The sequence below is a fragment of the Halictus rubicundus genome, chromosome 14, assembly GCF_050948215.1.
Source record: "Halictus rubicundus isolate RS-2024b chromosome 14, iyHalRubi1_principal, whole genome shotgun sequence".
NCBI lineage: Eukaryota > Metazoa > Arthropoda > Insecta > Hymenoptera > Halictidae > Halictus > Halictus rubicundus.
The window spans coordinates 1,058,852-1,082,834 of NC_135162.1; the positions used below are offsets into that span (position 1 = coordinate 1,058,852).

Sequence of the window (23,983 nt, forward strand, 5' to 3'; positions counted from 1 at the left end):
TTGATCAAAAATCGACTGGCGCAACGGCCATTCAAATATGTTGAAGGGCATTTTATTGACTACCTCGTCCGGCTAGGCTCTTTAATAGTATCTCGTCGGTGGCTGTACCAACCGTCTGACTCGATTGGTAACCGCAAACTTACCGCCTGCATCTCCTAGCAGTATTGCTGATTTCTGCCATTGCCTGGTTTCGCTGAGTGGGGGTTGTTACAGCAGTGGGTAGTTCTGAGATGTAAGAAAGCCCTTATAGGTATCGAAAAAAAGTACAAGTTCACTATATCTTGTCCACCAACTGTATATATATATTCTCATCTGATGATATATAATATGTTATCAATTATGTTTTCGTGCTTCAGCACATATAAATTTGTCGCCAATACATTGAAAAAAGAATTTATATACATACAGACAGGTCTATATAAAACTGATATGCTTACTCGTGGACCACATACAAGGTCATGCGAGACTATGTTTTAGATAAAATCTTAGAAACAGGTTTAGAAAATCACGTTACAATATTTAGTGATAAGAAAATATCGACTGTGCTAAAGTTCTTTCGGTATTATTTTTTTTTGTTCTTTATTGCATTTTAATATCAAACGAACTAGGTAACCTCGGTAATTGATACAGTTGTTTTCACAAGTTACGGGTAAGTACCTCTCATATCCAGTGTACAATGCGAATTTCTAATTAAACCTACACATAAAAAATAATTGTTTGGTTATAGTAGATAAAAAAAAATAATTAGAACTTATCTGGCAAGCCAACATTGTAATTGATTTGTAAAAAATATACACAACGCAGATTAATATCGCGTAATGTTCAATTCCTGGTGAGACCACGATGTTTGTTATAATTACATCTACAAAATTACAAAGATAAAAAACTAGAGATAAATAAGAAATTGTACAGATAATTTCTACGCATACTTACTACATATACATAGAACATCCAGTATTTTTCAGAATATATCGTGATCAATTAATACTATTAATAAAAAAATGAAAACTGTATCATAATTATACTTACACCGAAGAATGGATCGATTTTAAAGTTTCTTGTTGTTTTTGTCATTTCAGCAGAACCATATTTTGTTCTTATTTCGACATTACAAAGATACTATCAAAATTAGATGAATAAAATGTTTGTATGTATACGTCAAATTGATTTCAATTTAATTACTGGAGAATAACAATATCATATGAATATTATAATATAATATTAATTTTCTATGCAATTAAAAAACATGAAAAATTTTGCATTTTTACCACAGCTTCGTTCGAGACGACTTGGACGTTGCCACTAAATCTTAGACATATCTACGAGTCAAGTTTACGAAAGATAGTCACTAGAAAAACTTTTTCTCAGTCACGTCGATTCCATCTTCGATCCGAATATAATTAGTTTAATGTGTTTTACACACTTATTGTATGTACATGAAATGAAACTTTTACCTTACACTTAATTATTACAATAATAAAAGTAAATGTCTAGTGCATGTATGTACAGTGTTATATAAAATTGCTAATGCCCTGATAAGAACCAAGGCAAAATTTTCTTAAAATTTATATCAAATACGATCACAAAGTTTGTTAATAACAATTTGAATAATGCTTCAACCGAACACTTGCTTGGACGAAGTCGTTCAATTGGAGTCTTCATCGTCGTCTGATTTTACAGCATATGAAACAGGTTTACGAACACGACCTCCTCCGGATCTCGGTGGTGGTTGAGGAGATGTGTCTCTGGCAGTACTATCTTGTGCTTCAGATTTCTTCTTCTTTTTTACCTATGCCATTGAATAAAGATATAAATATACAAAGTAAGACAAGTTAACCAGTTCGCCTGGATAATTCAACAGTTGTTGTGGTCTTGGTATCAAGTAAAACTCAATTTAACGTCAATAAAATAAATTCTATACGTAGTTGGATGTATAGCAAACATCTAACAGTCATTTTCACTTTCCTTTCAATGAAAAGACGTATCCTTTTACTTGGATTTTAATAGGACGTTTTAAGATATGTACGTACAATGAACTACAATTCAAGATCATTTAACACTATCGACGTGGAAAACCATAAATAAAATTTAAAGTATTGGCATTGATTAACACCATGCCATTTGATGTCTTTACAATTGCTTTGAATGTCCCATATATCATTCGTGAACCCGTTAGAGACTATTCATACTACAGTGAATCCGCTTTATATGTCAGAAGCTTCGGTCTTGTCGAGCTGGGGGTACTATTCTTTGATGAAGTTCCGAACGTAGAAAAGGACAGCGAAGCTCGAGAACTCCTTTATTTTTATACCTTTAACTCGAGAACTTCTATATTTTTATTATATTTCTTTATATTTATATTTTTTCACCAACATATTCATGGCATTTTTTTGACAAAAATGAAACTAAATATGATAGGATCCCGATGATAATTACTTGTGTAATGAACGATTAAAGTTTCAGATGCAAAGAAGCACAGCGTATGGGAAAGAAAGAGACGCGGAGTGTCGAAACGTTCGGGAAAGATGAAAGACTGGCGTGAGCTCAAGCATTTAAATAAAAAATTTAACTTTTTTATTATGAATTATTATTTTACGAAACTTTTACCAATACATCTGTTGAATTTTTCTGATTAAAATGATACCGTGAAACACGATACAATTCGGATCATGTTGATACTAATTTTCCGTTAATATAATTGTAATGGGAAGTAACTCCCAGAATTATATCATATTTTGTATCATTTTCATCAGAAAAATGCCACGAATATGTTGGTGAAAGTCCCATAAAAAAGTAATTAAAAATAAGGAAGTTTTATTATTGGATTTGTAGTTGGCTCCTGGTCTCACACCGATATACCCGACCAGTGTTATGTTAAGGTCAATCCATACAAGACGGGTCTCACCGTGCCCGAGAACGGGGCACGTTTTCCCTATGCCATACAGAGTTGGCCGTGTTCGAAGGCGACTTGAGAGGCGCTCAAGATGCTCGCAACAAAGGCCAAGTGCCGCGCACCACGGGGGTTAGCTACCAGAACCCCAGCACCGTTTACTCCCCGCATACCCCTGAGGATTCAATGGTAGAGCCGGCCGGGCCCCGGCCGGGGTTTCACGAAATATTCTTGCGAAGAATACTCAGCGACCCCGGTCACCGTGGCGTGGCCGTGGCGAAGGGAGAAAAACATTATAAATGTTGTATTATTTTAAAAACTACTTCACCGATGATGATGACCTATCAATCGAATCTCAATGGATTTTTCGATGTTTTAAAAATTGTTGATTTTACAGACGCGTAAAAATACGTGTCACCCTTTTTTCATTATATTATAAGACTAGAACTATCACACCGATGAAAATGAGTTTTTGGAAGCTTATAGCGAAAACATGAAAGTGTTTACCGAAAATGTTGTCATTTGGAGAAAATGTTTTTTTCACCATTTATTTGGCAATTATTTTAAACAAATGCTATGTTTTCGTAGCAGGTACCTTTGTAAAAATTTGAAAAAAATTGAGGCTATAGCCCAAAGTGTCCCCTCTCTGCAGACCTGTTTTTAAGTAAGTGGATACTTGAAAATTGACGAAATTAAAATTATTTCAAGTGAACCCGGGCCCGGGAGGCCATAGGCCTAACAGCCTCCCGGGCTCTGCTTCTACCGTGCGCCAACCGTGCTGCTAGGCTATGTATCGCGGTGCAGCGTTCACTTCAAATAATTTTAATTTCGCCATTTTTAAAGTGTCACCATACTTGAGAAGCCTACCGTTAGGTGTGCCTATCCCCACCTCAGCTGCGCCCGTAGTCCCATTGTTTTGGCTTCGACGTCACCCGCTACATAGTAGTCAATATTTGGACTGCAGCCGAAAATGCGTGTGAAACGAGGCCTGCTCCTTCCAGTCTGAACCAATCAGCCGCGCATTGGTACCTCTACTCTGTCCAACGAGACGAGGCAGTGAAGTATCTGCGTGCGTCCTTTGCTAATTATCTTGGAAGGATAATAACTTCAACACTGTCCCACTCGACTGGCTATGTTTACGTCTACTGCCTCGTCTCATTGGACAAGATATAGATACGTCACCGCATTCCTGCCAGGGAACCTTCCATCTAACCATTTTTAGATCATTATGGACAAGAATTCAGAAGTTTTCCATATACATACATTTTTTCGCTAGCGACCCTTTCTTCAGAATGTCTAAAGAATATCCAGCAATTTTATGAACCTAAAATAATGAATAGTACAATAAATAGTTTTGCGGCTCCGCGAATTACAAAACGAAATTTCAAAGAGAAAGATGAAGAAACGTCAAATACAGCCATATTTATTCAAATTTTTTCACACTTGAACCAGTGGTAAAATTTGCAAAACAAAGATATTTCTAATATTTTTTAATTAAGAAATGACATTAACCAAGGAAAAAATAAATTATTTGAGAACAGCAGTCTTTTGTGATAACCCGGCTCAACCCCCGCCTCCCATTTTCTCTTGGACCACAACATACTTCAATGTCATCAAAATTCGAGACATAGTCCCCAAAAAATAATCGAATTCACATGGAATGATCCCCTTTCTAATGTGGATATTTCCTTAAAAAAAGATAACAACTATTCTCGTTTTTACTATATATGTATGTATAATTTACATACAATACAAGGATGTATAATGTTTCACCAAGAGGCAGGAAGGTTTCCTATTTCCATGGTATTGTAAACGGGAGATACCGATAGTTTACCTAAGGAACCGTGAAGGCCCTAAAAACATTTTTTTTGTGCCATGCACAGCAGGTAACTGTCAACACGCTCCCGAAAGGCCATCTGGAAATGGTCAAACGCTCGAGATAATGACCCAACCGGGGCGAGCAGAAATATAGTTGGGAACACTGAAGCTCCGTCGACTCAAACCCTACACCCTGGTTTCGAATCTAGCGGCCAAACGTGCCCGGTCCCGTCCCGGTCTTGTATGGGTTGACCTTTATACTCCTCGGCGACCGTTATAATCCCGCGACATATATCATCCAGGCCTCGGCGACATATATCGAGAATTCACTGTATACACTCATTCATATTCACAAACGTGTCAATGCCGTTAAAAATCAATAACAATATAAGATAATTTATTTAAAGAAACCGGTTGAATACTTCTTTGATTCACGTATGTACATATACATTGATAACGGAAATATTTAAAGTGATAACTTCGAGTTAGGTATACAGTGAAATCTCGTTGTACGTCAGTGCCGTCGTTCTTTTTACTGACACTCATACTAATTATAAATATCATCGGAATTATATCATATTTGGTTTTATTTTAATCAGAAAAATGTCACGAATATGTTGGTAAAAGTTTCATAAAAAAAGAACGAAAAATAAAGAAGTTTTGTAATTGGATTAGTAGTGGTCTTCTGGTCTCACACCGATATAGCGGCCAATGATGTGGCCGCGACGGCTCTCGAGCTTCGGCCACTCACCACGGTGGTGTGAGGTTTTCCACTGACTTGGAAACGCAAGGTTGGCACTGGCATACAACGAGATTTCATTGTAGTGAGATACCGTTTTTCTCATAACTTTGCAGTGTTTTTTAAATAACACTGTACAACACCAAATTTGTTCAGGAATAACTGTTGGGTTATTCTTATAGACTTCGTAATTCTAAAACCAAATTCGAAAGCAGAATTTCTCTATCATACAACGTTTTCGTAGAACATTGGTTTCTGTAAAACTGCACGATTTTGATAAAACTTGGTGTTACGCAAAAACCAATCGAGCGAGAAAGTTCAGGTTTGAGTCAAAAGATAGAGGGGACTCTCCTATATACACGGTGTCCCAAAATATTGTACTTCCTTGAAAAGGGTAATTCCTGAGGCCATTTGAAGTAACTTTTTCTTTCAGAAAATGTTCTCCTCGGCATTGTTAAGGAATTCTTAACGAAAAACATGAACCAATCAGAACGTCGCTACAGCGGACAGATTTCGGCTCGGCCAATACCAACGCTACACTCGGCGGAGTCTGTTGCTGAGCGGGAATCGGTCAGCTGTTGCCGCACTCTGATTGGTGCATGTTTTTCATTAATAACTCCGTAACGAAGCCACGGACAATATTTTCGCAAAGGAAAAGTTACTTCAAATGTCCTCAGGAATCACCGCTTTCAAGGAAGTACAAGATTATTGGGACATCCTGTATATCCATACAGCCAATTAAATTTTTTTATACTTTCTAATAGTTGTAAATGCTTGTTGAAGTTTGAAAACGAGCTGACGCGGGTATTTTATACGCTCTATTTTTGTATTTATGTGAAAAATCCTTTATCTAGCAAGAATTTATTATACAGACGTTTCTGGGAAAGAAACCATTCAGGAAAAGTATCTGGTTCGGTTAGTATATGAGCAGGTCAACAAATTTTCATTGACAGCTTATATGCTACGCATTCGAACCACGCGGCCATTGCAGCCTTTTCTCGACTCGCCAGGGTCGTGACTATGCGTAACTATGCTTAAATTACATAAAGGGTATAAGCCAGGGTAAGGAGACCAAAAGTGCCCTTGAGTCGAATTATATGGCCGATGGGTCACAATCGATAGGGCATCAAGAAAAAACATACTGTGTAAAATTTCAACCCCATATGTCGATCGGGACGGTACTTATCGGGACGATAGTGTGTCTATCAGGCACTGATAAATCTTGAACATTTCATCTGGAAGTATTAACCACGTTCCCAACAACCCGGATGGCTCAGGGCGTTAGGCGTTCGGCTATGGACGTGCTTATACTAGGTTCACGCCCGGCATATGTCTACATTGTTTTAAAAATATTTCTTTTAAAAATATTTTTATAAAAATTCGTAAGTGAAGCTCGTTTTCACCGAAATGGGCATAAGTTTCAATCTTCGAAGACCTGTGAAATCTGCATTTTTGTTTTGTTCTTTTTTTGAGGTTTTTGATTTTTTACAAACAGAATTTTCAGAATTTTCATTTTCATTTTTCATTTTTTTTCATTTTTCAATTTAAAAATCTAAAACGAATTGCAAAGTATGTATGGGAGTGCTTGACATGTCTCAGATTTTTCTCAGAATTTCTAAATATCATTAACTAGGGAAAATAGGCCAAAAACTAATTTTTCGATTTTACCCCATAACTACCGTCCCGAACGAGATATGGGGTTGAAATTTTACACACTGTTTTTGTTTTGATGGCCTATCAAATGACCCATCGGTCATATAATTCTACTCAAGGGCACTTTTGACCTCCTTATCCGACTATATGTTGTTTGGCGTTTTAGGTGCCAATCATTACACAAAATTATAAAAATGAACTGTTTAGCGGAAACAAATCTTTTTTGATTCATTTTTAAAATAGAATATTCATTTCGATTACATCATTTATTACTGCATTTTAAAAAATTTTTCCGATATAGAAAATTATTTCGATAATATCTCGTTAACTATTAGATTTAGGACATATGGAGGTCAATACAGTTTTCTCAGAATTCGATAGTTTATCGATTCATGATACAGAAAGTACGTCTCTCCATTTAAAAAAATCAAGGCGACCTTGAAATCTTCTCTATGCCTCCACCCACGCAGAGAATGTCACAGTATGCCCTCCCCCTATACCCCCCCCCCCTCCACTTAAGATGCGCTTCGCTCGGCAGAGATTTTCATAATCGACTAAAGTACAGGTGAAGCGTACAGCCTGATTGAATGTTTATTTACATTCAACGACCCATAATAAGAGATTACGAGACAGAGATGAAGTAATATCAACAACCAGAGGCGGCAAGGAAGTGTGTATTATACAAGGTGGGGCAATAACTATGTTCACTTTGAATATTGCCGTTATTTGTAATAATATAAAGAAATGTTGTATACAAAACTTACACGGTATAGGGGGGGCATAGTGTCACACAAACATTCTCTGCGTCGGTGGAGGCATAGAGGAGATTTCAAGTTCACCTTGATTTTATTTAAATGGAAAGACCTACTTTCTGTATCATGAATCGATAGACTATCGAATTCTGAGTAAAACTGAATTGACCTCCATATATCCTAAATCTAATAGTTAACAAGATATTATCGAAATAATTTTCTTTCTTCTTTGGATAATATCTTGTTAACTATTAGGTTTAGGACATATGAAGGTCAACGCTTTTATACTCAGACTTTGATACTCTATCGATCTATGGTATAAAAAATGGGATATTCCATAAAAAAAACAAAGTTGATCTTCAAATGACCTGGAAAACGCCACCTAAATAAAAAACTGATACCGCCCCCCCTTTTCCCCCTCGAATTCCTTGGTCACGTGTTTTACGTTTTTTTATTATCTTTCATACTTTTCGAGATATTCGCCTGGAAAGTTTACAAATGAACACCCTGTATATACAGGGTGAGTCACCTTACGTTTGCACCTCAAATATCTTTGTTGTTTCTGAAGATACGTAAAATATGGTAAGGACAAAGGTGAATGATACAATGGGGCTGACACGATGCCAAAAAATGTTGCTTTTATGTCATTTTTGTAGAGATATCAAGGTCATCTTGACTTTTTTAAATGGAACCACCCTTTTTTAAACACCTACAATGATAGTCCCTTTCATTAGGAATTCAGTGACAATAATTATTCCAAGGTCATTGAATAAGTATAGAAATAAGTATAGAATTAGTATAGAACTAAAACAACTTTAAAACTAAAAAAAAACTTTTTCAAAATAGAATTAGCTTTTGTCAATGGGGATTACCTCAAAATCATTCATTTTTTCTAATGTCTTGTTTACGGACGAAGCAACATTCACTAATTATGGCTCAATTAATCTATGGAACGCCCATTATTGGTCTGTGGATAATCCGCACTGGCTGCGATAAATTGATCACCAAAGACATTGGAGCGTAAACGTGTGGTGTGGTATTTTGAACGACAAAGTAATTGAACCATATTTCGTTAACGGAATGATGACGGGACAGAAATACGCTCAATTTTTGCAAGGAGATCTGCCAATTTTGTTAGAAGATGTCCCTTTACAAAATCGCTATCATATGTGGTACCAACATGACGGTTGTCCTGCTCATTATGCACGAGTAGCAAGAGAAACGTTGGATTCTCGATTTCCAAACCGATGGATTGGACGAGGCGGAACTGTTTCATGGCCAGCACGTTCGCCCGATTTAAATCCACTGGATTTCTTTTTATGGGGTCTGCTAAAACAGATCGTGTACATGGATGCTCCAACAACAGTTGAAGATATGCGTCAGCGTATCATCATAGCATGTACGAATATCACCTCGGATGTACTTATCAGAATTCAAAATTCCTTCAGAGCTCGTTTACATCAATGTATCGACGTAGACGGCCATCATTTCGAACATTTATAAAATACAGGTATTTTGCTTCCACATTTTAGTTTTATACGTTTTTTCTGTCCTTGGCCTTGAATGACCTTGGAATAATTATTGTCACTGAACTCCTAATGAAAGGGACTATCATTGTAGGTGTTTAAAAAAGGGGTGGTTCCATTAAAAAAAGTCAAGGTGACCTTGATATCTCTACAAAAATGACATAAAAACAACATTTTTTTGGCATCGTGTCAGCCCCATTATATCATTCAACTTTGTCCTTACCATATTTTACGTATCTTTAGAAACAACAAAGATATTTGAGGTGCAAACGTTAGTGACTCACCCTGTATATATGAATATTTTGTTCGTATCATCAATATTCTATTGAATAAAAGTTTGAAGTTCAGATATAAGCACGCGCACATACTTTATAATATACAGTGTGTCCCCCGAACTCTATCTATTTGAATATCTTGGTTATTTCAAACATTACGAGAAAATGTTACAAAAGTTGTAGGGTTTAAGAAACTACATAATGTGGTATAAATGATATTTTTGCAAGTGGAGGCGTAGAGAACATACAGAGGTCACCGTTGTTTTTTTATATGGAATGTCCAATTTTTTATGCTCGATTTCGATAGATTGGCGTATTCTGAGGATAAAAGTATTCCATAGTTACATCTGCAGCGATGCAACGTTGTACTCTTTGAACTGTTGCGTCTCTTACACGTCTTATTGTTGGAGCGTCTATTGTAGCACACGCTGCGGTAATTCGTTGCTTCATATTTTCCGGACTTGTTGGTGCATCTCGATACACAGTATTTTTTAATGTTCTCCACAAGAAAAAATCTAGGGGTGTTAAATCTGGACTTCGTGCTGGCCACCAAATAGTGCCACCGCGTCCTGTTCATCGATTTGAGAATATTTCGTTCAGTGTACTTCTCACTCTTCGAGCGTAGTGTGTTGGACAACCATCGTGCTGATACCACATTGTTGACGAACGCTTAATGTCACGTTTTCTAATAAATTTGGCTATGTATTTCTTAAGAACGTATCATATTTTTGATAAGTAAAAGTGCCGCCAATGAAATAAGGCCCAATTATTTGTTGTCCTATGATTCCACACCACACATTAATGGATCAGCGTCTTTGATGATGAATTTCTCGTAGCCAGTTAGGATTTTGTACTGACCAATAATGCGTGTTATGTAAATTAACACGCCCAGTGCTGATAAAAGTAGCTTCATCGGAAAATAGTATTCAAGAGAAAAAAGTGGATTGATTTGTAGCTGCTCTTTCTGGTGAAGGCTAATGTGGTACGGATGATCTTTGTGACGAGTGAGAATTCGTGATGCACTATTTTTATTGACGTCAGACTCGCGCTGAATCTGACGTACATTGATATGAGGATCATGATGTACCATTGCAACAACATTAATTTCATTATCTTCATCACTACATACAGGCTTTTCACGATTCATGTTACGAACAGCGAGACTTCCAGTTTCTTTTAATTATTTACACAATCTTTCAAAAATCTTGTTATGCATATGCATAAAATAAGACATATGCAATAATATATGCCTAACGCATATGCAAGGGCATCTGCGGTTTGGATATCTTTCACTATACAAATTTCAAACCACAATTGCATTCTCTTACTTTCTCCATAAATTAGAAGTCAGTGGAAAAACGTGACACCACCGCGGTGAGTGGCCCAAGCTCGAGAGCCGTCGCGGCCACAACAGATCACTACTAGTCCAATTACAAAACTTCTTTATTTTTCGTAATTTTTTTATGAAACTTTCACTAACATATTCGTGGCATTTTTCTGATTAAAATGAAACCAAATATGATATAATTCCGATAATATTTACAATTACATTAACCGAAAATTAATGCAAATGTGATCCGAATTATATCGCGTTTGGTATCATTTGAATTAGAATAATGCCACAAATATGTTGGTAAAAGTTTCATAAAAAAATAACGAAAAATAAAGAAGTTTTGTAATTGAATTAGTAGTGATCTTCTGGTGTCACACCGATATAGCCGACAATGTGTGGCATACTCCTCGGCGACGACGGCTCTCGAGCTTCGCTGTCCACTTCTTCGTGCAACATTGTATTGGAGACGGACATTTTCGCAGTCTTCTTGTCACTAGCGCTTAGTGGCCATAGGTTTCTTATGACTTGATGAAGACTCTTAGGTTTCCAGCGTGCCCTGTGTATTTCAAATGCGACGCTCGGCGAAAACCTCCGATTTCGTAATCGTGTCAGTAAAAAGAACGGCTGGACTGATATACAACGAAATTTCACTGTATCTCTAATTGTTCTTCAAATGAAAATTTGACATTCACTATCTTATGTTCACTAACTGAGAAACTGACTGACACTGAGAGACGTCGAAAGCCTACCAATGTTTACATTTGACGTAGTAAGCATATTCTTGAATACGTTCCATAATGAAAGTAATAGAATGAAAACAGTCAAATATCCCAGCAACAGTAAGTTTTAGAACAAATACACTTTAGTACTTTTATACTCAGAATACGCCAATGTATCGAAATCGAGCATAAAAAATTGGACATTCCATTAAAAAAAAAATAGAGGTGACCTCTGTATCTTCTCTACGCCTCCACTTGCAAGAACATAATTTATACAATATTATATAGTTTCTTAAACCCTATAACCTCTGTAAGTAACATTTTCTCGTATTGTTTGAAATAACCAAGATATTCAAGTGGACAGAGCTCGTGGGACACACTTTATTATAATTAAATTATAACGATGAAGCTTGCGATCCTTAGAAATACTTGTTAGGATTACTATTTATGTTACTAAATTCGTTTGTCTTGGCTTTGTACTTACATTTTGTTTGTTGGTAAACGTAAAATCTTCTGAGTCTGAATCTGAATCAACTGTTTTTTTCTTCAATTGCCTTTTCGCACCCTTCCCTCCACCATTTTCTGTTTTCTTTTTGGCGGGCGCTAACATGCAAATACAGAAACTTTCAAATAAAACGAAAAATAATATTGTTGTCATTGGTATATTAATGAAAACCTTACCTTTTCCAGGTGGTGAAAACGTTGAATCTTCGCTAGAAGATATGATAATTTTTTGTTGTTTGTTGGAAATTGCAACTTCCTCGGATTCCGAATCAGAGGAACCTGTCTTTGTTTTTAATTGTCTTTTCACTCCTTTCCCTCCTCCGTTTTCAGTCTTTTTCTTCGATGTTGTTTTTGCCACAGGTGAGAACATTGATTCTTCGCTGGATGATGCAATATTTTTTTGTTTCTCACGAGAGGAATTACCAATTAAAGAATCAAATAATTCTTCTGAGCTTGCTGATATAAACAAAAATAGTCTTTGAAACAATATAAAGATCCAATAATACCTAATACACTTGAAATCCTTGTATACACTTACGTTGCGGTGGTAATGACTTTCTATCTATTTTAAAGCTATCATCCGAATCGCTGTCTACAATCGCGGGAGGCTTCATTTTTCTGGGGAAAAATAAGGAATAATAAAAATATCGAAACTTCGCGTATCTGTAATCACTATTGCTACTCACGGTTCAGAATCTGAATGTATCGGTACTGTTTCAAGTTCACTCTCGGATGACGATACTTCACTTAAATTATAGTTCTTTTTAGCTGCAACATTTAAAATATCCACAAAAATCATTAGCTATACATATACAGTGTTTACTCGATATATGTCCAAAACATATGTCTAGCTAGGGACATACATAGTATCTCTTTATCGGCCAGGAGATACTATTCTTTGATCCACGCCGAACGCAGAAAAGGATAGCGAAGCTTTAGAGCAGTGGTGAGCCCGGTAGGGGCCCTTGAGCTGCCTGCTTCCCCCACCTTTCATGCAGCGCACATCTTCGCTCGGTGCCTTCGTCTCTTGCCTCGTACGTCGCGTATTATGACACGACGCTTCGTGGATGAGAATAGACAGCATAAGTCGCGCACGAGTTGACTGCAGCAGGACGTACGAAGGAAGAGAGGAAGGCATCGCTGCGCAGCAAAGGTGCGTGCTGCACGAGAACGACGTTGGTGCCCATCACTACTCTAGAAGCCTCGGTTCATGACCCCTCGTATACCCCGCAGCAGTGGGATAGTTCTGGGACTTTTATCGGCTCGGCATTTGGGGCCGTATATGCTGTGTATACGTTACTGTATACACAGCAAACATGCACTGCTGCGGTATGATTTTTCATGCGCAAATGTACGCACATTCTATTTTCTACATGAACAAATATAAAAATCTGTACCTGCGTTTCTACGTGATGTTTTTCGAGGTTCCGGAGGAGGAGAAATGCTACCAAAGTCAATGTCGTCGTTACTATCAGAGTCTTTGTTTCCTTTCTTATCAGATTTTTCTTTCTTCCCCTTTGATTTGAAAGGTAATGTTGACTGTTTCAATGCTAATTGCAATGAAAAATAAAAGTATTTAGTAAAACTTGTGAAACCTATCGATTTTTAGTTAATGCCGCTTGTACATATAATCAAGTACCTCTTTTGCCACCTGCTTTCTTCTCTGGAGAACTGCCTACTCTATCTTCCAAAGGTTTCGTATTTGCATCAACCAGGGCGTCAAATTCATCTTTCTCCTCTGTAGATTCTTTCTTTACCTAACAACATATTGCATTCAATTTATAGGTTAGAGCATTGCCATAGGAACAATTGAATTGCATGCAAAATAAAAGTTTCGTTAAATTTACCCTTGGTTTTTTAACCCCTTCCTTCTTGTCTTTAGACACAATATCTGCTTTCTCAATTTTTTTCTTCAATTCGGTATCAATTACAGGCACCACTCGTCGAATGGTCTCCGGAGAATAGAACTTTGTTGGTGGTTTCTTAATGGTTTTAGACGATTTCTGCTCATCTTTACGTTCTTTCTCCTCAACCTAACGAAACGTGTAATATATATACAAAAAATATTCACCTATAAATCTTTCGATATTTGAAAAATATAGTTACTTTGTTCAATTCGCTCAACAAATTGTCTAGATCCTCTTTCCATAAAGATACAGGCGTTCGACTTTGTAGTCTTTTCAATTCGGCAATTTTTTCATCTCTCTGTCGTAGCAAATCGTCTTTCCTTTCTTTCGTCAAACTCCACAATGTCATACCGAGTAGATAATCAAAGTTTTCACTTGCTAAAGCAGTAGGTGCTGCGGCAGCTTCATCTTCGGCGGTTTCGGCTACCTCTTCCTAACAATATATTACCATTTAGTTATATAATATATGTATAAAAATGCGGAAATTTAATTAGAAATCATTCGCAAGTGAAATCCTGTTTGTTCCACTTCACTTACTTGATCTTCCTAACGTGGCATAACAGTTAAATTATCATAAATTATACGATACTTCTTTGAAATATAAATCTTTTTAGAGTACGTACCAATACTTCTTCCCTATTCTGCGACAGTTTCCAAGCAATCACTGGATCGGATTCATAGTTTCGTTTAATTAACTCGGCTATCATATCTTTTTTCTTCTTATTTTCTATTACGACAGTGCCATCACATTTTTCTAAAATAAACCGGGCTTGATTCGAAAGCTTAGATGCCTCTGCGTTCAGGATACCTTCCAAATAATCTTTTCTTTTGTGGTACGTCTCCAATCTTAGTTTATAAAAGGATTTCATAATTTGTAAAACGTTATCATATTTTCGAAGACACTGGCTATCATCGAATGCACACTAAAGGAAAATAAACATATTGTAGAATTAAAAGTATTCTGGCTATTGTTATACATTAGAAATGACATTTCTTGCTCCTTACCATTGATGTAATTGCCATCGTCGTCTGTAATTTAAATGCTTTGTGGAGACCATCCCTTTCTAGCTCCACCAATTTATCACGGTTCAAAATAACCACAAAATGCACTGATGTATCTGTATTGTACTCCTTATAGTCTCTAAAATATTGTTTAAAAATAATAATTCAACAAATATTTTGCATTTATCTGTTTTCATCATGTTTGTGGGAATATCGATAATACTAACGAAATAACGGCTGGTGTTTTATCAGTCCCATGCAACATTGGCTCTAAAACGGTTTCTTTATATGTTTGTGTCCAACTTCCAATTGGTAGTTCAGTGATTTCAACTTTATCTGGTCCAATTACTGATATTTCTCCATTAACAACATATCTATAATCTCCACAACTTTCTATGACTCCTTTAAAGTTTTTGTAATATGGTATCTGGATCATATGAAAATACCATGAAAAAACGGTGAAAACAATAAGAAAAATATATAACTATTACAATATCTATATATTACCATTGGTTTCGGATCAGCACCTTCCATCATTCGAAACAAGTTTTCAATGATCTCTCTAGGATTATAGTTAGGTATCTTTGTCATCCAACCGGTACCAATACCATCAGCACCATTTACCAATACCATTGGTATAGTTGGCACATAGTAAACAGGTTCAATTTTTTGATTATCATCATATTCGTGCTTCAATAAAGCATCATCATGTTTGTGAAATATAAATCTTGCCAATGGACTGCAATCATAACAAGACATAAAGAATATTAACTTAACTGACCTTTATAACTGTTACAGAAAAAGAACATATATACAGGGTATCCCACATAACACTTTTCACGATTTTTCAAGTACTTGCGATAATCCGACAAACAAATATTTTCAACAAAAGGTGATCAGTTTTCGATTGACCATACATTGCAATAAAAAAAGTTCGAAAAATTTTTTTTTAGTATTTTAGTAGTTTAGTATTTTTTTTTAGTAGTTTAGTAAGTCAAAAATACAATGTGCCAATTAAAAAAAAGAAGGCGACCTTGACAATACTAGAAACAAATTTTTTTCGAACTTTTTTTTATTGCAATGTATAGCCAATCGAAAACTGATCATCTTTTGTTTAAAATATTTGTCAAATTATCGCAAGTACTTGAAATATTGTGAAAAGTGTTACGTGGGACACCCTGTATATATATATATACCTAAGCATTGTGAAAATATAACGCGGGCTCGCTGCGTCTTTTCCTCCTGTTAGTCGTGTACCAAACTGACCAATTGGTTGGAGTAAGTTAATATTATTGCTTCCCACGAAATTTTGTGCAAGATTAATAATTGTTGCCATAAGAGACATTTCACCGTGGTGATACGCTGAATGTTCAGCCACAGAACCAGCTAACTGAGCAACTTTCACTTCACGTTTATCATTACGCTTTATACATGTATATAAAACTTTTCTTTGTCCAGGTTTGAAGCCATCCACCATACTAGGTATAGAACGTACATTATCGTAGTTACTGTATAAAACCAGTTCAACGTTAATAAAGTCAGAATACGACACAGCACGAGTGTCCTTTTCATAAAGAAAACGCTCTCCAAGTCCTATTTCTTTTCTTCTTTTCGTCTCATCCATATGATTCATTAACCAGTCCTTACGTTGGTCAACGCATTTCTTACTGAAAGCCATGATAATATTCTGATCATCTTGATCTCCTTTATATTTAAATTGAATTCGGTGTCTAGCCATATTTTGAAAATATTCCTTCGCTTCTTTAGCAGTGGAAGTACCCAAACCTATATGGGGAAAAAAGTAGTACTGTAACATTATTCGAAATAAAATCCTGGTAATGGCAATATTTACAAAAAAAATGGAAAATTAAAAACCTTTGTAATACTTGATTCTGTAAGTATGAAAATTATGTGTTTCTGACTTCCATTTTTGAAATTCTGGTAGTGAGAAGAAACTTAATACTTCGCTTCCTTTTGTCGCTTTTACAATTGGCGTAATAAATTCTTCCACGAAGTTCAGCTTTAATAGTGACGGCCAATTATGATGAATAAAATTGATTAATAGCCCCTTTATATGTGAACCATCCTGTACGCACAAAAGAAAACACGATTATCGTGTGTTATAATATATTTATCGAAGTATTCAATTTATTAATAATTAACCTGATCCTGATCTGTCATTATCATCATCTTGCCGTAACGTAACGTTTTTAAATCATCTCGAGATTCATATTTCTTTTTATATTGAAGACCGAGAATTTTTATTAGGTTATTAATTTCTGCATTTTCCAAAATCTGCTTATGCGTAGCTTCTCTTACATTTAAAATTTTACCTGAAATTCAATTTTACAAATTACAATATGTATTATACAAACCAATTTAAACCACAATTATCAATAATATTACATTTTATAAGTATTTACCTCTGAGAGGAAATATACCATATTTGTCTCTACCTATCGCGGATAGCCCAGAGACAGCCATGGTCTTAGCTGAATCTCCCTCGGTTAAAATAAGAGTGCAATCCAGCGACCTACCAGTACCAGCATCATTAGCATCTTCTAATTTTGGTATTCCTGAAGCATAAATTTGAATCAAATAATCGCTATCATTTTAATATCGACTCCGTAAAATTGTTATGTATTATCCTTAACAATATTTCAGTACTCATACACCATTAAATTTACCTTGTAATTTTCTTTGCTTTGATTTGGGTCCCAATTTTTGAAGTTGACTATCAGCCTTAAACTTTGCCCAAGTTAAAACTGCTTCAACAATACCCATTTTTGTTACCTGCGTATCAATTAAAATTAAACACAGAAATTAATTAGAATATTTCCAAATATAAAAATACTATTACTATTTTTATATATAAAAATTGAAATTTCATAGTACCCCTGTTATAAATTTATCGCTAAGAGTTGCTTTCGACCCAAAACTTTTAGCTTGCAATGTCATATTTTCCTTAGTTTGTGAATCAAATGTGGGATTATTAATGAGACAATTAATAAAAATCCATAAATGATTTTTTATTTGAAATGGTTTGATTGCTACTCCTGCTTTGTTCTTTTTCTTTAATGTCTCTATGAGTTGCTTCACTATCAATTCTGTAACATGATCCACGTGCCGTCCACCCTATTTTATATTAAAAAAAAAAAAACAATGAAAAATTTCTTTTCGTGTGCAATGTTATTAGAGATTTTACTGTGCTATACGATTCTTCGATTTGTACCTTGGTAGTTGCAATACTGTTTACAAAGGACATTTGCTGGTAACCTCTATCGGATAAGGCAACAGCTACTTCCCAACGAGGCCCACAATTTTCGTACACAATTTTTAAAGGATTACCAATATCATCCTCTTTACCTTTAATATACAAGTCAACGTAATCCTTAAAAGTTTTTACAGGAACTCTCGTTCCATTCAGATATACTTTAACACCCCTACTAGAGGCTGCTATATCATAAGCCCTTCGAGACATAAGAGCAATTATATCATCGTCTAGAGAATTCATTTTAAATTTTGTTAAGTCCGGTGAAAATATAACCTTCGTAAAATCTTCTCCTGCGAATTCTTTAATTCTGGGCTCGCTTGCAAATCCCATATTATTACTCCATGTCTACAAATGTAAGCATATTATATACACGTATTGGACATACAGAAAAATGAAAGTATCTATAAAATATTTACTTGTTTCAAACATCTCTTATACTCTTTAGATGCAGTTTCCACAGTGAAACGATGGCTGAAAATATTACACAATTTGGCACCATAGCCGTTCCTACCACCAGTTACTTTTTCTTCTTCATCATCGTAGTTGGACGATGTCAACAAGTGCCCAAATATCATTGTAGGAACATACATGTTTTCTTCTTTATGAATTACCACTGGAATACCCTTACCATTATTCCATACAGACACAAGATTATTTTCTCTGTAAATTTAAGTTCAGTTATTATCAATCTTACAATGACTATATAATGCCATTTTCATTTCTCATACACGAAACAATGTACTACATTTATATAGTCAATACGTACTGATCTAACTCAATTTTAATTGTATCCATTTTGGGATCTCTTTGTTTATTATCGGCTGCGTTTACTAAAATCTCATCGAATATTTTGTATAGCCCAGGAACATATTTTATTTCCCTCTGGACCATTGCTTCTTTCTCTTTATCATAAACCCACATTAATTCTGTTACTGGTTCGACAGAACCGATGTAAGTATCGGGACGTAGTAAAATATGCTCCAACTGAGACTTTTTTTGATATATGCCTTCAATCGTTTTCTTCTTTGGAGCATTATCGCCACCTCCATTTTCCACTGTTGTACTCATACTGTTACAGATGTTAGTTTTTATATAACTGTAACAAATAAAATATAAGATATAAACGTAAGTATATCGTGTGTACAAATAAAATGAAATACAAAATCTTGCATAACAATTAGTTAGTCCTTTAACTATGTTATATGTGAGAACATACTATAATGGAAAGACCATATAAATGCTAATAATAGTTGTATAAATATCAGACTTTACTTATACAGAATTCGTACAATAATCGTATATGAGTTTTGAAAATCCTGATTTATAAATTTCAAAACATTTTCACTATTTATAAACAAGAAATCATAACAATCGTACAATATAGTAGCTACTTATTAATTACTACATGTTGTTATTACATCTGTTGTTCTTAGTACATTAAAATATAAATCTCACAAAATTACGCAATTGCAGAACAATTATTACAGTTATTGTTTTACATCATAGCAATTAAGTTCAGTACTTTCTTTAAAATTCAATCTTTTAAAACTACAAAATACAAATATAACCTACCGATTCGAATCTTAGGAAACGTTATACATATGTACGAATTACTGTTCTTTTCATATCAGAAATTCGAAGTAAAATTTGGTAAAAGAATTTCGTACCCGAAACAAAATTTGCTAATATGGCGGGAAAACATCTCCTGTGTAATTGGCCAGTGCGGAAGAAGACGCCAATTTAGTATAAACATTTAGTTTTCGAAAATCATAAATCTATCTACAAATCTTCAATTTGTCTTCGTAGAAATAATGAAAATAAATGATTTGATTACAAAACTAAACTATAAACTTGTTTTCTTATAGCTTACCTTCAGTAAAATAGCGATAAAAATACTGAGTAGCGTCGGCAACAGAAACTTTCGCAGTTATCGTATCCGAATTTCGAATAAGACTACGAAGTGGCGTACCACAATCAATATATAATTAAAATTAGTTAATTATTGCACACACTGTTTTGCTTTTTTAAGTGGCAAATGGTAATTAAATAATTGATCCTACACAAAAAGTGTTTCTCTTGTCCTACACTTCGACTGAAGCTGCCTATACGGTAGTGATACAAACTACCCATTTTCAAGCGGCTAAAGTCACTGTGTTACTATGGACACCGTTCCAAAAGACAACCTAAAATTAACTAAACAAACTAAAACTTCATCTTCTATTGGTCAAACAATCTTATTCACAGTGGTATATTTCCAAACGAAAATATATCATTATTTACTCTGATCCAAGTTAAAGTATGGTTATAAATTAGTTATACTTGAGTAATATATAAGCAGGATGTATTTGTGTATGTATGTAGTATGTAGTAACGAAATGATTCTCAACAATCATACACAGACTATTTTTTTTTCCTTCAATTGTTATTATACAATAAAATACGTGTCACATTTACGTATTCTCATTTGGTTTTATTTGTATAAATTTTTCCTGACATCCTTAAAATAGCAATTAATCCCTAGCATTCAAAAAATATATTATCGCATCTTAAAAATTCTTATTTTCATAAATTGTATACAACGTTATACTATTTTTTACATTTTTTAATATTATAAATCATGTAAGTACAAAAATGTAGAAACAGCAGAAAGTAATATGTCAAATACTGGACAATATTCTTAACTTTTTCAATTATTGATTTTATTATTTTATAATTGCATTTTTGTTATTAAATAATAGTAACTACATTAAGTAGAAACAGAGAGGAAATGAGAATGCTCAAACCTACAAGTGTTGTAGCACAGACGAGGTATATGAGTGGACCAATCACCATATGGGGTTTCGTGTCTCACACAAAAACAACTTGTTTCCTTACGCCCTCTACGCTGACAAACGATAAATGTTGGAACTAGATCCACGGAAATCTGGTCAAATGCAAATGACTGACGAGTTGTGTCTGCGATGTTATGATTATATGTTCAAATTATATTTTGTTATTTGATGTTATTATGTTATGTATCTATAATTATATCTTGATCAATACAACATTAATAAATGTAGACACCACGTTTTCGAATTATAGAAATACAATTTTCATAAATCTTGAACGTAAATAACATTACGCATAAATTTATTTTATACATTTTATTTATATATTTCTCCATACGTATAATTATTATTCGCATTTCTATAATTTTCTAACACTATTAATACACATCTCTTTTGAATATATCTTGCAACTGAATTTAAAAAAGAAATTAAATTAATATTTACTATATTTTATTTAAATTTTAACATACTTTATTAAAATTTACAACACAAATTTTAGATACAAAAATTCATGAAATTCGAAAGTGTTAAGAATTAATTAATCAATAATTATGTAGTAGACCGTTTATGAGGAGATGGCAATCCATTTTACCACTGACTCGGAATGTAGTTGTAGTATATTTCTTTCACGATTGGCGTGAGAAAACAAATGACGAACACAATCATACGACACGTATAGACACTACCGCATTCATTGAGCTCGATCAAACTCGGTCCAGTCCTAGAGTAGGCAAGCTTCGGTACCGAAACTGTTTTACATGAGATTTTTTAATATTAATTTAATCTTCGTTATTTTTGGATTCATATGGAATAAAGATAAGTTTTAATAAAAAAAAAACATCTCCTATCAGCTGGTAATATTTTCGTTACAATATCTTTAATAATAAGGGAGTTTGGGTCTGAAGGACCCAACATTCTTTTGTTTGCTCCACTATTTATAGCACTACTATCCTCGACAGTGATGGGATCAGTGATGAGATATTTTTCGGGTTTTTTCGCGTATGCGTGTCCAGTGCAGTAACGTATTTATATTGTGGCGAAAGACGAAAGTCGTAGGATACTATTATATATACTATTATTGGCGGGAAAGAGCCGGAAGAGTCGAAGATGAGAGACAAGGGTACTACGAATTTTTCGTAAGTTACTATTAATATTTGATTGACATACATATGTTATACATTCCTTTTTCATAATCAAATCATAACAAATTTTGCGAAATTGTGCGGGGTGACGCATAACTCACGCATAAATAAATATAAACCCGCACAATATCTGATCAGTGATATAAAATATAAAATATTAAAATTTAATAATAAATATGTATAAATGAATAATAATTGTATGTAAATGTGTTATATAATTTACAATTATAGTTTATTTTAGGTATGGGTAACGGAATGGTGTTAAAATAACTTTAAGCAAAATACGTAATAAAAAAAATTTGGTTTTGTATCATAGAAGCAATTAAAGAATATCAACATTCGCTACTAGGATAAGGAAAACTGCAAAAACCTTATCAGTATTCACAAAACAAAAATATATTTATAGAATTTAAAAGAAGAATATAATTAATAAAATTTAAAAACATCATAAAATATTTTATAACTAAAACCAAACTTAGGTTAATACTTGTATAAACTTATACATAATTACTGAATGCTGAAATCGAAATATGCTTAAAACAAAAAAAAACATTGCACATACGGCTATTTTCTTATGTTATAAAAAAATAAGTAAGAAACAAAAATGAACAAAACATTACATTTTTTACTTTTTTCTTGTGTTATAAAAACAAAATAAACAAATAAGTAACAATATAATATAATTACTACCACATGTGCTTTCTGTATATAAATTTTGTGCATTATGCAATTCAAAATGTCGCGGATCTTTCAAAATTAATATTGTTAGATTGAAAACTGGACCGAACTACACAAATTGAAGATACAGTATCGTCAGATAACGTATTTCTTTTTTTATTCTTTACATCTGTTCCAATAGAAAAAATACGTTCGGCCTCATCATTTGAGTGAGGAAGAGAAAGAGTAATATTTCAACTAATAATTTTAATTCTAGTGATAAACTTTATTTCTAGCGATGCTAATTTTTTTACATTCTTCATAAAAACATAATGGTAACTAATTGTGTAACATTCAGAAGTTTTACCCGTTTGCAGATATCGGATAAATCTTTAATTTTAAGTCTACCTTCGTCATGCTACACTTCTCAAATAAAAATTATAGGGTCACCTCTACGAACCCGAGAAATTGGGTCAATTTCAAATGATCATAACTCCGGCAAAAATTGCATATTTTAAGCATATTTTTAGAAAGACCTGGTATATGGAAATGTTAATTAAATTGAAAAAAACAAAAGAAGTGCTTTCAAGAGAGAGAAATGTTCTTTCTATTGCTTTTTTGCACAAGATTCTACAATTATGTTTTCGCTTTCTGGAGCCAGTTAAAATTAAAAAGACAATATTTTCTTCAATATTCAATAACTCAAACAAGAACTATCGCACAATATTTGACAACCAGGTACAGTGAATCCGCGTTTCATGTCAGCAGCCCGGGTCTTGTCGTCCTTTAAGTTAGAAAGCCACTATTCTTTGATGCAGTGCCGAACGTAGAAAATGACAGCGATACTCGCCGCAGACTGTAAATACGCCCTAATTCGTATGTCTCACATGTTATATGTGAAAATCACAGCGAGGAAAGGCTGCCGACGAGACCTTACTATGCTTTGATGGAGTTCCGAACGTAG

General features: G+C 34.4%; 1 protein-coding gene across 2 annotated transcripts; it reads right to left on the reverse strand.

Moving 5' to 3' along the window:
* Nucleotides 1-279: 279 nt before the first annotated feature.
* Top2 (DNA topoisomerase 2) lies at nucleotides 280-20,746 on the reverse strand. 2 transcript variants are annotated; one of them, XR_013083349.1, is made up of 24 exons: nucleotides 20,263-20,746; nucleotides 19,159-19,488; nucleotides 18,809-19,052; nucleotides 18,351-18,737; nucleotides 18,014-18,253; nucleotides 17,806-17,911; nucleotides 17,542-17,694; nucleotides 17,282-17,451; nucleotides 16,994-17,204; nucleotides 16,315-16,903; nucleotides 15,626-15,857; nucleotides 15,346-15,545; nucleotides 15,122-15,257; nucleotides 14,740-15,039; nucleotides 14,316-14,549; nucleotides 14,057-14,242; nucleotides 13,849-13,966; nucleotides 13,607-13,759; nucleotides 12,896-12,977; nucleotides 12,748-12,827; nucleotides 12,387-12,665; nucleotides 12,190-12,308; nucleotides 1,269-1,789; nucleotides 280-1,181 (listed from the first exon to the last, which is right to left on the reverse strand). XR_013083349.1 is itself a non-coding variant. In XM_076799935.1 (23 exons), exons 2-23 carry the CDS (start codon nucleotides 19,458-19,460, stop codon nucleotides 1,646-1,648), a joined length of 4,665 nt encoding a protein of 1,554 aa, XP_076656050.1. In that variant the 5' UTR covers nucleotides 19,461-19,488; nucleotides 20,263-20,746; the 3' UTR covers nucleotides 280-1,645. The 2 variants fall into 2 exon arrangements, 1 of the variants encoding a protein (XP_076656050.1); XM_076799935.1 differs by having other exon boundaries at nucleotides 280-1,789.
* Nucleotides 20,747-23,983: the final 3,237 nt, after the last annotated feature.